Genomic DNA, 15,874 nt, shown 5'->3' on the forward strand with positions numbered 1-15,874 from the left:
ACAATTACACTGTGTGCACATGCAGAAGAACAGCGGGGGGGAAAAAAGGACACGTACCTGCATGAAGCTGTGGGTTTTATGACGACACAATAAAAGCATTCAACAAAACTTGTTACGTGAGCTTATAGTGAAGGACAACAAGTCGTACATCAATTACTTAAGAATGGATGAGCATACATTTCTGTATGTCCTCACTGAATTGTATCCTAATATCACAAAGCACAATACTCACTCACGAACTGCTATATCTGCAGCAGACAGTCTCACTGTAACACTCAGATTCCTTGCTATAGGAGAGAGTTGGGTTAGGTTAGGTCAGGTCTCCAATCTTTTTGTATTCAGGGTGCCTCACGTTGTAAAGCGCCTCATAAGCTTCTTACGTCTCAATTTTCTAGTTGTCGATACACACCAATTGTATTTACCGGCAATGTTTATAAAAACACTACAGATGACAGAACGCTGCAGCGATGCTAGCGCTCCATGCGGTAACATGTCACATTCCAGTGAACAGAAGACAAGCGACTTCTTTGATCAAATCTACAGCGAGGCCCTAGATTTGATCAAATATTTGACAAAGTTCCCTATTACACTATCAAATTTCTTTGACAAAGATATTGGACAAAGAAATTTGATAGTGTAATACCGGCTTACCTAACAATAAATCCTCAGTCCAGTCATGAATTTTGCCTGATACCCCATATGACTGTACTGCTGATAATAAGCATAGGTGTAGTACTGAGTTAAATGATTTTCGGAAATTGAGACATACTGCATCACCTTGATTGCCGTGACCCACAGCTTTCTGAATGTCATGAGAGAAAAGTGCAAATTTGGGTTCACAACACATATGTTTACGAAATCTATGCTGGCTGGCACAAAGAAGCTCATTCTGTTCAAGATACCTCATTACATTTGAGCTTAGAATTTGTTCCATAATTCTACAACAAATTGATGTGAAATTAAAAAATGGATGTCACATTCGACAGTAGCGTTAATTCACAATAAAAGCAGACAATATACACTCCTATTAAAAGAGAGAACTAATGTGACACGATATGTTATTTATTTACAGTAACAGTAAATCAAAAACTCTGATTTATTGCACAAAAGATTATGCAAAACACTTGTTATTTATAAAAATCTTTGCAAGCATCCAACACTTCTCAAAAATATACCTTTTTCATGTAAATACATAATGAAATGTGGGAACCATTAGTTGTGGCCAAAGTTGCTGAAAAGCCCAGTTAAGTTTCTCTATGATGATATAATACTATATAATACATAATTCTCTGTAAAGCACAGGTTATGTTTACAACTGATGATTAAGTGCTACACAATATATCAGAACACCCACACTACTTCTGATAAAATCAGTACAAAGAACGTGTTTAAAATTTATGTCAAGTCTTTATACCTAGGCTTTTGAAATGAATTTATGTGATGCACGTGGTTTTACTTGAAGCCAAAGGAAATGCCATTTCCCTTCACACCCCCAACCTTCCCATCACCTCCAATAACCAGCCACAGAGGAGTGTCCCTTTCATCACCCAGTACCACCCCTGACTGGAACAACTGAACCACATCCTTCACCAGGGCTTTGATTACCTATCATTGTGTCCTGAAATGAGGGACATCCTACACACTATACTTCCCACCCCTCCTAAAGTGGTGCTCTTTCACCCACCCAACCTCCACAACGTCCTAGTCCATCCCTATGCCACTCCCAATCCCAACCCCTTGTCACAAGGATCATGTCCCTGTGGAGGACCCCCAATCTTTGAGAAGCTGTTTATATTGATATAGCTACCAACCAGCTGTCTACCAGGACGAAGAACAGCCACTGCCACACTGTGGCCAAGACCAAAGTAGGCCACTCTGTGGCACAGCATGCAGCTGAACATAAACACTGGATTCAATGGCTGCTTCACTACCTGAGCTATCTGGATCCTTGCCTCCGCCACCAGCTTTTCTGAACTGAGCAGATGGGAGTTATCCTTACAACACTTTCTCTGTTCCCGTAATTATCCAGGCCTCAACCCATGGTAACATACCATCCCCGCAACCTCCAGCCAACAGTTTCCATCCCCTCTGTCCTATCACTTCCTCCCCATTCTCATCTCACACCCTGTTTATTTGCAACCCTCTGGCAATGCATCCGCTTGTCTTTCTGCGCTCCTCTCCTTTTTTTCCCCACCTCCCTGCCCCCCAACCTCCCGATGCTGCGACTGTTGCCAGTATAGTCCCTGACACTCCACCAGATAGCGTTCCTCTCTCTACACCTATACACTACTATCCCTTTCCTTTCCCCTTCCCCATCTTCTCCAGATTGCTGCTTGCATCCCACGCGAAGTTGCATTCCGGCCCAAGTTGCTGGAGTTGGCCCATCTGCGTGTGTGTGTGTGTGTGTGTGTGTGTGTGTGTGTGTGTGTGTGTTAGTGTGTTTGTGTTTGTTTGTTTTACTGATGAAGGCTGTGGCTGAAAGCTATGTTTGAATGTCTCTTAATTGTGTGTGTCTGCAACTTGACGTGTCTTCTTTACGGTAAGTAGCAATCTGTCTTTTCCTACAATGTTGATATTCCTACCTTGAGTTTCCATTGTTTGATTTAAATATTAAATAGGCTACACAGTTAATTCAGTTATCTGATTATTCTGAAGTTTCAAGAGATACATTTAGAAGTACTGTGGAATAATATAAACGATGAAACTTCCTGGCAGATTAAAACTGTGTGCCCGACCGAGACTCGAACTCCGGACCTTTGCCTTTCGCGGGCAAGTGCTCTACCATCTGAGCTACCGAAGCACGACTCACGCCCAGTACTCACAGCTTTACTTCTGCCAGTATCTCGTCTCCTACCTTCCAAACTTTACAGAAGCTCTCCTGCGAACCTTGCAGAACTAGCACTCCTGAAAGAAAGGATATAGCGGAGACATGGCATAGCCACAGCCCGGGGGATGTTTCCAGAATGAGATTTTCACTCTGCAGCGGAGTGTGCGCTGATATGAAACTTCCTGGCAGATTAAAACTGTGTGCCCGACCGAGACTCGAACTCGGGACCTTTGCCTTTCGCGGGCAAGTGCTCTACCAGCTGAGCTACCGAAGCACGACTCACGCCCGGTACTCACAGCTTTACTTCTGCCAGTATCTCGTCTCCTACCTTCCAAACTTTACAGAAGCTCTCCTGCGAACCTTGCAGAACTAGCACTCCAGGCTGTGGCTAAGCCCTGTCTCCGCTATATCCTTTCTTTCAGGAGTGCTAGTTCTGCAAGGTTCGCAGGAGAGCTTCTGTAAAGTTTGGAAGGTAGGAGACGAGATACTGGCAGAAGTAAAGCTGTGAGTACTGGGCACACAGTTTTAATCTGCCACGAAGTTTCATATCAGCGCACACTCCGCTGCAGAGTGAAAATCTCATTCTCAATATAAACGATGGTCGCAACATTTAGGCATATGATTAATACAGCCCATGTACTAAAGTTTTATTTAAAACAAGAAAAGTAATTGAATTTATCTTTTTATTTCACTAATTGTGTAACTCATTCCAGTAATTAAAGAAATAAAAAAGTTAACAGAGCTTTTTAAAAACCACCTTTTACGGAAAATTGATATTTTTCTGCTCAGCTTTATAACAAATTATTTTCCTCGTAGCAATTGATACACTATTAGTTTTTGTTCTATACGTAATTATGGGATATGGAGAATGCCTGGTTAGCAAATATATACTGCAAGCTAATCAATGAGGTCACTGGCAACACATTACACAGGCCAGCGATGGAAAAATGTTTTTGCTGAAAATACCTTATTCTTATGTTTTTTAGGGTGGGAAATCCAAATATGATACTTAAAAAACTGTATCACCCACCATTTCTTCACATTGTACAGTTAAATTTATTAAATTAAGCAATTTTTTAAAGAATTTAACAGCTTTTATAAGTTAAAATAATTTAAAAAGGAGGTGTAATGAATGTAGATGACATTGGTAGCACCGGTGAAAAACATTTGCTGGCAAAAAAAAGGTCTATTCTATTTTTGTGTTAACAGATGGCGTTTTGTTTACTGTCAACCTAACCTCACTTTCCCATTTCCTGTACAAGTGCTCAGTACAATGTCTAATTGTGGTTGTAAAAACTCTGCTGACAGTTTTTGTTATATTTGTAGTGAATTTGTGATTAAAAAACACCAAAGAAACATTACAGACTTTGTGAAAAAGGTTTATCTATCATACTTTAGATCTAAACTTGGTGATCAAGATAAATCTTGGGCACCGCGTAAGGTATGTTACGTGTGTGTTGAAGATATGAGAAAATTGTCCAAAAAGGAGAAAAAAAGCCTTTAGATTTGCTGTTCCTATGATATGGAGGGAGCCAAGAAATCATTCCGATGATTGCTAATTTTGCAGTGTTGATACTACTCATAATTTGGAAAACAACAGGGTATTAAGCTACCCTAACCTTCCGTCCGCCAGCCGACTAGTAGGGCATGGTGTAGAGTTGCCAGTTCCTGAATCACCAGATGATTTAAATTCTATTCCAACAGAACTATTTTCTGATGTACAATGTGATTTAGATGAACCAGATGATGATGAATTCCACTGTAATACACAAAGTGTTGAGCTCAAACTGTTTACTCAGTCCGAGCTTAACGATTTGGTTAGGGATCTGGGCTTAACAAAAGAAAAAGCTGAATTTCTTGGCTCTAGATTAAAAGAAAATAACTTATTGGCAGTTGGAACCAGCATATACATGTATAGAAAGAGAGAGCAGCAATTTTCCAAGTTTTTTCAACAAGAAGGTGATTTGGTGTACTGCTCAGACATTCCCAGTCTGATGAATGAGTTTGGTAGTGAATACAAAAAGGAAGACTGGAGGCTGTTTATTGATTCATCCAAAACTTGTTTAAAGGCTGTTTTATTACACAATGGTAACATGTATGCATCTATATCTGTTGGACATTCTGTACATATGAAAGAAAGCTATGAAAACCTAGAAATAGTGCTCAATAAAATAGGCTATTCTGCTCATGGTTGGATGATATGTGGCAATCTAAAAGTAATATGCTTACTCCTTGGTCAGCAAGGTGGCTTTACCAAATTTCCACGTTTCTTGTGTGAATGGGACAGTAGGGCTAGGGATCAACACTGGTACAGAAAGAACTGGCAGGTGAGGGAGTCTTCAAAATCTTTCGAGACGAACATTCTAAGCAAAAACCTTGTAGACCCAAGAAACGTACTCCTACCACCTCTTTATATAAAGTTAGGCCTAATGAAACAGTTTGTAAAGGGTTTGCCTAAAGATGGACCATGTTTTAAGTATCTCTGCCAAAAGTTTCCACATCTTTCAGAAGCTAAACTAAAAGAAGGTGTCTCTGTTGGATCTGACATTAGAAAATTGATGTTAACTTTGAATTCACAATGACCTTAAATGACAAAGAAGCATGGGTACCATTCAAGCAAGTTGTTACAAAGTTTTTAGGACATGAAAAAGACCCAGACTGTTGGTCACTTCACCGAGAAGTTCAACAAGCGACTCTTCATAGAAAAAGCTACACAAGAAGCTTCAAGAAAAAAGAGAAAGAAAATACAAACCAATTCCAGCTGACAAGTGAAACCTCTATTAACACATATCATTGTATTAAGTGGCTAACTGTATACATGAAGGTCCATTGAACGTGACTGGGCCAAATATCTCACGAAATAAGCATCAAACGAAAAAACTACAAAGAACGAAACTCGTCTAGTTTGAAGGGGGAAACTAGATGGTGCTTTGGTTGGCCCCCTAGATGGCGCTGTCATAGATCAAACGGATATCAACTGCGTGTTTTTATATAGGAACCCCTTTTTTTAATTACATATTCGTGTAGTACGTAAAGAAATATGAATGTTTTAGTTGGACAACTTTTTTCGCTTTGTGATAGATGACGCTGTAATAGTCACAAATGTATAAGTACGTGGTATCACGTAACATTCCACCAGTGCAGATGGTATTTGCTTCGCGATACATTACCCATGTTAAAATGGACCGTTTACCAATTGCGGAAAAGGTCAATATTGTGTTAATTTATGGCTATTGTGATCAAAATGCCCGATGGGCGTGTGCTATGTATGCTGCTCGGTATCCTGGGCGACATCATCCAAGTGTTCTGAACGTTCACTGAATAGTTACGTTATTTAAGAAACACGGAAATGTTCAGCCACATGTGAAATGTCAACCATGACCTGCAACAAATGATGATACCCAAGTAGGTGTTTTAACTGCTGTTGCGGCTAATCCGCACATCAGTAGCAGACAAATTGCGCGAGAATCGGGAATCTCAAAAAAGTCGGTCTTGAGAATGCTACATAAACATTGACTGCACCCGTACTATATTTCTATGCACCAGGAATTGCATGGCAATGACTTTGAACATCGTGTTCAGTTCTGCCACTGGGCACAAGAGAAATTACGGGACAATGACAGATTTTTTTGCATGCGTTCTATTTAGCGACAAAGCGTCATTCACCAACAGTGGTAACGTAAACCGGCATAATATGCACAGTTGGGCAACAGAAAGTCCACGATGGCTGCGACAAGAGGAACATCAGCAACCTTGGTGGGTTAATGTATGGTGCGGCATTACGGGAGGAAGGATAATTGGTCCCCATTTTATCGATGGCAATCTAAATGGTGCAACGTATGCTGATTTCCTACGTAATGTTCTACCGATGTTACTACAAGATATTTCACTGCATGGCAGGATGGCGATGTACTTCCAACATGATGGATGTCCGGCTCATAGCTCGCGTGCGGTTGAAGCAGTATTGAATAGCATATTTCATGACAGGTGGATTGGTCGTCGAAGCACCATACCATGGCTCGCGCATTCACCGGATCCGACGTCCCCGGATTCCTTTCTGTGGGGAAAGTTGAAGGATATTTGCTATCGTGATCCATCGACAATGCCTGACAACATGCATCAGCGCTTTGTCAATGCATGTGCGAACATTACGGAAGGCAAACATAGCGCCATCTGGTTTCCCCCTTCAAACTAGACGAGTTTCGTTCTTTGTAGTTTTTTCATTTGATGCTTATTTCATAAGATATTTGGCCTGGTCACTATCAATGGACCACCCTGCATACAAACCACGCTTATGTTGTAACAAAGAATTCCATTAATTTCTCTGTTTACTATATAGCATAGGATTTTTATACTATATAATAAAAAGCATATTGGGTGATGTAAAAAAAAACTAAGGCTAGATTTGGATTCAGCTCATAAAAATCTATAAAGATCAGCCATCAAAGTAAAAAAAGTTTTTCAAAAAAAATATTTTTGTTGGCCTGCTTTTGGGAAAGCACATAACAAATATCTGAAGTCAAAGATCATATTTTACTATTTTCTGCAGGAACAAATGGAATAAATTGAGCTGTATGACAAGGGAGTGGTAGAAAAAGGAGGGGTGCCAGGATATAACGAGATTCAATGAAATGAAATTCCTACTAAATTTTAACATTTCATTTTATTTAGTTTCCATTTATGTTTGTTGCTATGGCTCTGAATATTTAAGAGGGAATGTAGCAGACTTGGCTTTAGTGGTGTGCATAGCTTGCTTATGTATATTGATATTTAATGTTCATAATGAACCACTACAACACATTTCTAAAGAGTGCACAAAATACGTATACATTAATATATTCATCAGTATTATTACAGGCAAGCTAATTAGGTACATGATTGCTGCTTTTGTTATTAAAGCTATCACAAGTTGGCTGGCAAGAAATGTACATGGTCAGAAAGTTTCTGAAGCAAGTCTAATACAAACATCCAATTAATTACAATAATACTTCTACAGTTCAATCTGATCAATGATTTTGATATAACAACACAGTTATTGCATCCTCATTTTCCCTGTAATTCGACAACATAATATACAATTCTATTATTCGACTGCTAAAAATAATTTATCTTGTAGAAGCTAATATAGCTACCTTTGTCACTGTTTAAACAACTGTTTGGTATCAGTTTATGTCAGGTACAGAATAATTATGTAAAACATGCATGGAACTACAGTGATCAAACTGGAATGATTTTTTCTGCCTTCTTATTTAGCTTCACTAAGAATCAGAAGCACCATCTGAAATCAGGAAGAGGAAATTTTAATTTAACAGAACTATATAGTGGTAATGTAAAGAACAATGATGGAACCATATATTAAAGTGTAGGACTTATTACAGTGGTAATATGCCCCCCAAAAGTTTCTTCATTTTTGTTACGGTATTAACCTTTATCCAACTGCCTCCTCTATACATTCTATCCTTCTTATACTAATAAATCATTTTTGTCTTCCAATGATTTTATCAGATGATAAATATTACACCATCCCGCAAGCAGTGTGCCATCCAACACATTGGTACAAAATTCTTGCTTTCACTGCATAGGATTATGCTAAATATTTATTTAGTGTATTTTATCCTTGATATTCCCGATACCTTAACAATTTATAAGACATTTTCATAATATTAACAATAATGCAGAGATAGATATGTTAAATTTTATTGGCTGCCCGGCTTTGGACAGCTATAAATCTACATCTGTACTTTGCAAGCCACTGTAGTTATATCCCATCCTATCTCACTTGTGAACAGTGTGTAAGAATAACTGTGTATGCATCTCTGTATGATAAATATATTCCAATGCGTAATTTTCTCACATACAAGTAATAACTTTTACCAACAAAGCGATTTGTGTAGAAATGAGAAACAACTGGTTTGTTTCCACAAATACTAAACTCCCTCTTTACAAACAACTCACTGACCAATGAAATTGTTCCTTCAACTTCAGTAGAGGAATATTTTCTCAAAGTTCCTCATTTTGGCAGTATCTTTTATAAGAAAACTAGCTTTTAGTCCACTTGGTTCAACTTTTTACGTGTGAAAATGGAACAAGTACTTTTTGCATTTATAATACAGTAAGTATTTCACTGCATTTCTTCATCTGCACTGTCATTCCTCCCTTTTTTATTTTGTTTATCACAAGAGTTTGTTTCTATCAGTCAACCTCAATATTACTGCATGTGGGAATGAGGGTGCATCAGTTGGTTTATTGTGATTTTTTTATAGTGATATTTCATGAGGATATGCTGAACCACTTGATGGTGCATGCGCAACTGTGTTAAAATCATTCACAGTGTTATGGGGTTTCCTTACTCACACTGTACTTGTTTACTCTAAGGTTGCCACATATTTCTGATAAAGGCTGAAGAGGACAAGTGCAATAATATCGTGGGCGGGTAATAAATGAAAAGTCACGAAGTTCTGAAAGCAATGTTTATCTGAAACTTAATCCAAAAACAAATGAGCTCATTGTGTTTGTAAAATGTTCTTTGAAGGTTCAACCACATCTTTGGTCTACTTACAATTCCAATTCTTCATCTCTCATGGAGTACATTTCCAAAACTTGGCATTTCATTTGATATAAGGAGAAGGGTGTTCACCCTGTGGCATATTTGACACTGAACCTCGAACACTGGAAAACTCAATTTGTTCTACAACTTCTCATAATCTTCCTCTGTCTCCCTGGGCAGTGGGGATATATAGGGTGTCTCACTTATACATGGCCCTGTATAAGTGTTACAAAAATCTTAATAAAAGAGAATATGAAACCAAATTTGTAGATGTTATAACTTTATGTTTTACAAATGAAGGAACATTACAAGAGATGCTGGAACTGATCATCTATGCTGCCCGCCCCCTCGCCCCATCCCCTTTATACATAGTTCAACACGGTGCTACAGCTTCATGAATGTTACTATTGGAGAGTTGTATTTCATGGTGGATGTTCTCATGTAACTTGTCAGTGAGGCAGCATCTGTTAAATGTGGCAACAATGAAGTTCCACGAAGCTGACCCGAACTTATCGGAAGAAAGTGTGGCTGAGATAAAGACTTGATTGTTGGTGTCACCCACAAAATCTCTTTGTGGTTTTTCATAGGAATCTGGAACTATCACCTAGAATATGTCACAGTGCTGGTAAGACAGCAGGCCTATATCCCTACATATTTACAGTTGTTTATGAACCCATACAGACTGACCATGATAAATGCCTAACATACTGCCATTCATTTTGCGATTTATCACTGAAAGACCAGGAATACTGCAGTCATCGTGGTATGGTGATGAAGTGTAGTTTCACTTGTCAGGATACTTGAATTCTCAGGGGTAGTGACAACCAGGCATTAAGCTATTGAGGAACACCTTTATTCACAGAAGGTGCCCATGTTCTGTGCATTATCACAGCAACGCAATGTTGGGTCAGTTTTTTTTTACACTACTGTCACCAGTGGAGTATACAAAGTACTGTTTCCTGAATTTGTGAACCAGCTGGATGACGAAAAACTGACACTTGGCTGGCACCAATAAGATGGGACAATAGGTCACACATCTAAAGTGAGTAAGGCTTTGGTGGAATCATTTTACGCTGACAGAGTAATTTCCAAAAGTTTATGACTCCCAGGGTCATCTGACATGATATCCGCTGATTTTTTTCTCTGAGGTCACCTTACGAGACAGGCGAAATACCCTCAGAATTCAAGAAGAATGTAATAATTCCAATTCCAAAGAAAGGTGTGAAAATTATCTAGCTATTAGTTTAATAAATCATGGTGGCAAAATACTTAACTGAATTCTTTATAGAAGAATGGAATAACTGGTAGAAACACAGAAGAATGGAAAAATTGGTGGAAACTGATCTCTTGGAAGATCAGTTTGAATTCTGAGACATGTAGGAACATGCACGGCAATACTGACTCTGCAACTTACCTTAGAAGATAGGTTAAGGCAAGGCAAACCTATGTTTCTAGCATTTGTAGACCTACAGAAAGCTTTTGACAATGCTGACTCTGTTTGGAATTGTGAAGACAGCAGGAACAAAATATAGGGAATGAAAGGTTATTTACAACTTTTACAGAAACCAGATGGCAGTTGAGGGGCCATGAAATGGAAGCAGTGGCCGAGAAGGGAGTGAGACAGCGTTGTAGCCTATCCCCAATGTTATTCAATCTGTACGCTGAGCAAGCAGTAAAGGTAAAAAAAAGAAAAATTTGGAGTAGGAATTAAAGTTCTGGAAGAAGAAATAAAAACTATGAGGTTTGCCGATGATAATGTCAGAGAAATCAAAGGACATGGAAGAGCAGTTGAATGGAATGGACAGTGTCTTGAAAGGAGGATGTAAGATTCACAGAAAAAAAAGGATAATGGAATGTAGTCAAATTAAATCAGACAATGCTGAGGAAATTAGATTAAGAAAGGAGACACTGTAAGACTTTAAGTAGTAGATGAGTTTTGCTATTTGGATAGCAAAGTAACTGATAAAGTAGAGAGCATACAATATGTGATCAAAAGGATCTGGACGCCTTGCTGAAAATGACTTACAAGTTCGTGGCGTCCTCCATCAGAAATGATGGAATTCAATATTGTGTTGGCCCACCCTTAATCTTGATGACAGCTTCCACTCTGTTCAGTCAGGTTCTGGAAGATCTGGCATGAAGTCGGCGTTCCAAAACACCCGAAAGGTGTTCTATACGATTCAGGTCAGGAATCTGTGCAGGCCAGTCTATTAAAGGGATGTTATTGTCATGTAACTACTCTGCCACAGGCCGTGCAATATGAACAGGTGCTCAATTGCATTGAAAGTGCAATCGCCATCCCTGAATTGCTCTTCAACAGTGGAAAGCAAGAAGGTGCTTAAAACATCAATATAGGCCTATGGTGTGATAGTGCCACATAAAACAACAAGGGTTGAAAGCCCCCTCCACGAAAAACACAACCACACAACAATAACACTGCCTCTGAATTTTACTGTTGGCACTACAGCCTCTGAATTTTTGTTGGCACTACACGTGCTGGGAGATGACGTTCTCCGGGGCATTCACCATTCCTACATCATGCCGTCGGATCGCCACATTGTGTACTGTGATTCGTCACTCCACACAACGCTTTTCCACTGTTCAATCATCCAATATTTATGCTCCTTACAGCAAGAGAGACATGGTTTGGCATTTACCGATGTGATGTGTGACTTATGAGCAGCCTCTTGAGCATGAAATCCAAGTTTTCTCACCTCCCACTTAACTGTCATAGTACTTGCAGTGGATCCTGATGCAGTTTGGAATTCCTGTGTGATGGTCTGGATAGATGTCTGCCTATTACACGTTACGACCTCCTTCAACTGTCGGTGGTCTCTGTGAGTCAACAGACAAGGTCAGCCTGTACGCTTATGTGCTGTATGTGTCCCTTCACGTTTCCACTTCACTATATAATTGGAAACAGTGGACTTAGGGATGTTTAGGAGTGTGAAAATCTTGCGTACAGATGTATGACACAAGTGACACCCAATCACCTGACCACGTTTGAAGTACACGAGTTCCTCAGAGCACACCATTCTCCTCTCTCATGATGTCTAATGACTACCGAGGTCGCTGATATGGAGTACCTGGCAGATGGCTGCACAATGCACCTAATATGAAAAACATATGTTTTTGGCGGTGTCCAGATACTTTTGATCATGTAGTGTATAAAATGCAGGGCAATGGCAAGCAAAGCATTTCTGAAGAAGAGAAATTTGTTAACACTGAATATAGACATAAGTGTTAGGAAGGCTTTTCTGAAGGTATTTGCCAGGAGTGTAGCCACGTATGGAAGTGAATCGTGGATGGTAAACAATTTAGACAAGAAGAGGATAGAAGCTTTTGAAATGTGGTGCTACAGATGAATGCTGGAGATTAGATGGGTTGATCACATAACTAATGAGGTGGTACTGAATAGAATTGGGGAGATAAAAAAACTTGTGGCACAACTGGACTGAAAGAAGGGATTGGTTGATAGGACACATCTGAGGCATTGAGGGATCACTGATTTAGTGTTGGAGGGAAGTGTGTGGGGTAAAAATCTGCTTACTGAATACAGTACTCGTATTCAGAAGGATGTAGATTGCAGTAGTTATCTGCAGATGATGAGGCTTGCACAGGATAGGATAGCATAGAGAGCTGCATCAAATCGGTCTTTGGACTGAAGACCACAACAACACTTTTAGAGATAATGTGTACAAGAACAAACCACACACCATCAACGAGTTACATGAGAAAATGCATCATGAAATACAATAGTCTGGTGGTGACAATCACGAACTTGCAGTGCCTGCCATGTTGAACAGTGTATACCGGTGAGGTAAAGCCACTTCAAGCATACCTTATAATGTACCTTCATTTCTCAAAAATAAAGGTACATCATGCACAAATTTGGTTTCATATGTTGTTTTATTAAGATTATTATACAGTTTTCCTGGAACCCCTTATGAATGGGACACCCTATATTACCTCAACAGGATTTTCATACAAATATTTACACAACTAATATCACAAGTGCAACGTGTTAATGAATGTAAGCATAAGGTAGCAAAAAATATTTTCATGCCTCTACTCCTGTATAATCAGTTCATAGTGGAGAAGTCATCTGAAAAGATAAAAGCAGAACTGTGATGAATTTTAACCCATTGACCAATGATTTCATGCTGTTTCAGGCAGGTCGATTTGTTCAGAAAGTTTTATTCTGAATTAACTTGTGTGTGTGTGTGTGTGTGTGTGTGTGTGTGTGTGTGTGTGTGTGTGTGCATGTACACTTTTTTCATTTCTTTCAATGCACTGATCATTATTTTGGCTGCAGTTCATTTTAGTGCCGTATGCAGCATATAGATGTCTGTACACTTTCTGAGCAATTTACAAAGCTGTCGTTTGCTACTGACTAGATGGGCCTGTTTTGATTGTACCACTACTTCATTTGCTGAAGTGGTGGAAAACATGTTGGCATTGCAAGTGTGTGGCTGTCATACCTGGCCTGTCCCCTGCTACAAATGAGTGTTGTGACTGTGTTCCTGTGTACAGCTAAGAGGTGGGCAGTGAAGTAAGTTGGGACAGTGAATCTGATGTCTTGCTTCTCAGTCTGGCAGTAATTTGTCATTGTACAGTGAAACTGAGAATGATTCCAAGAATGAGTTAACTTTAGAATGTGTCAGAATATGGTATGATGTTGATTGTAAGAAAATAGCATCTTCACCTCTGTGATTTCCATCCACTGTCATTACTCACATCAATGTAACCTGTGTGTAGAGCACTTGCCCGCGAAAGGCAAAGGTCCCGAGTTCGAGTCTCGGTCGGGCACACAGTTTTAATCTGCCAGGAAGTTTCATATCAGCGCACACTCCACTGCAGAGTGAAAATCTCATTCTGGAAACATCCCCCAGGCTGTGGCTAAGCCATGTCTCCGCAGTATCCTTTCTTTCAGGAGTGCTAGTTCTGCAAGGTTCGCAGGAGAGCTTCAGTAAAGTTTGGAAGGTAGGAGACGAGATACTGGCAGAAGTGAAGCTGTGAGGACCGGGCGTGAGTCGTGCTTCGGTAGCTCAGATGGTAGAGCACTTGCCTGCGAAAGGCAAAGGTCCCGAGTTCGAGTCTTGGTCGGGCACACAGTTTTAATCTGCCAGGAAGTTTCATATCAGCGCACACTCCGCTGCAGAGTGAAAATCTCATTCTGGAAACATCCCCCAGGCTGTGGCTAAGCCATGTCTCCGCAGTATCCTTTCTTTCAGGAGTGCTAGTTCTGCAAGGTTCGCAGGAGAGCTTCTGTAAAGTTTGGAAGGTAGGAGACGAGATACTAGCAGAAGTGAAGCTGTGAGGACCGGGAGTGAGTCGTGCTTCGGTAGCTCAGATGGTAGAGCACTTGCCCGCGAAAGGCAAAGGTCCCGAGTTCGAGTCTCGGTCGGGCACACAGTTTTAATCTGCCAGGAAGTTTCATCTTTGAACATTTTTTTATAACACTTTCTTGAATGTGAAAACTAGACAAGACTTTTTTGTGTGCAAGTGGTTATGTTTTTCTCCCTTTGTCATAATCAAGAACTGCATATATTTTTGCAACAGGATATTACAATGTGTGTACAAAATAGGGATTGGAACATACCAGCCAAAGAGAGAGTCTGTTTCATGTTCCGCTTAAAGTTCCATCTGCCAAATACCTTGATGATTTCTTGGGTCACATGCATGGTTTCTATACCTTTATTTATCATGATTAAATAGTTATCAATGATATTCTCTAAAATATGGATCCTGTGTTGGCAACAAAACTTAGGATGGGTATCTGGAGCATATGTAATAATCTTATTGGTTGAAAGTAGTCAATCAGAAACAACATGATGTTTATGATGCCTTTGGTGGAGAAAATGCCAAACCTTACAAGAAACAAACATATGTGGCACCCCTACTGGAATAAGCATGAACTTGAAAAGCTTGTCATTGTTGCAGAGAGATGCAAATTTATAAAACAAAAGATTTATGATTCGCCTCCAGTCCAACAACTTTACACTTACAAAGATCCTCATCTGCTGTATGGACTAACTTTATTCCAAATGGAATAGATTTCATATTACAGATTTTTGTAGGCAATTGCCTATAGCTGTTAACTAATTTGGGAAAAAGTTACTTTTGCCATCAACTGTAAAATTTTATGTTTATTCTCTACCAGTTTCAGTTGTTACAATCACCTTCATGAAGAAAAACATTATGATCAATGGATCAACCAAACAATTCTGTCATATAAGGACCATACAAATCCAGAACACATATAATTGCCATAATAATCTGTCTTAACACACTCCATATAAACATGCTGTCTCTTGGCAATGAAACTGCACTACTGTAATTGTGCCTAGGAACAGTGTTTTTATATGGACTGTCTTAAGCCAGACTATTATGACAGTTATATATGCTCTATATTTGTATGGTTCATATATTACAGAAATGTATGGTTGATCCATTGATGTTCAAGGTTTTTCTCCTTGAAGATGGTTGTAACACTCAAA

General features: G+C 39.4%; 1 protein-coding gene across 5 annotated transcripts in view; it reads right to left on the reverse strand.

The window, feature by feature from the left end:
* Window positions 1-7,471: 7,471 nt before the first annotated feature.
* LOC124794932 (guanylate kinase) overlaps window positions 7,472-15,874 on the reverse strand; it is a 47,340-nt gene continuing 38,937 nt past the window's right edge. For all 5 annotated transcript variants that reach the window (XM_047258641.1, XM_047258644.1, XM_047258640.1 and 2 more), the window contains one exon: window positions 7,472-8,105. In XM_047258641.1, coding sequence (XP_047114597.1) covers window positions 8,086-8,105 — 20 coding nt within the window. In that variant the 3' untranslated portion in view covers window positions 7,472-8,085. The remainder of the gene's footprint in view (window positions 8,106-15,874) is intronic.

This window comes from Schistocerca piceifrons, chromosome 4 (assembly GCF_021461385.2).
Source record: "Schistocerca piceifrons isolate TAMUIC-IGC-003096 chromosome 4, iqSchPice1.1, whole genome shotgun sequence".
Classification (NCBI taxonomy): domain Eukaryota; kingdom Metazoa; phylum Arthropoda; class Insecta; order Orthoptera; family Acrididae; genus Schistocerca; species Schistocerca piceifrons.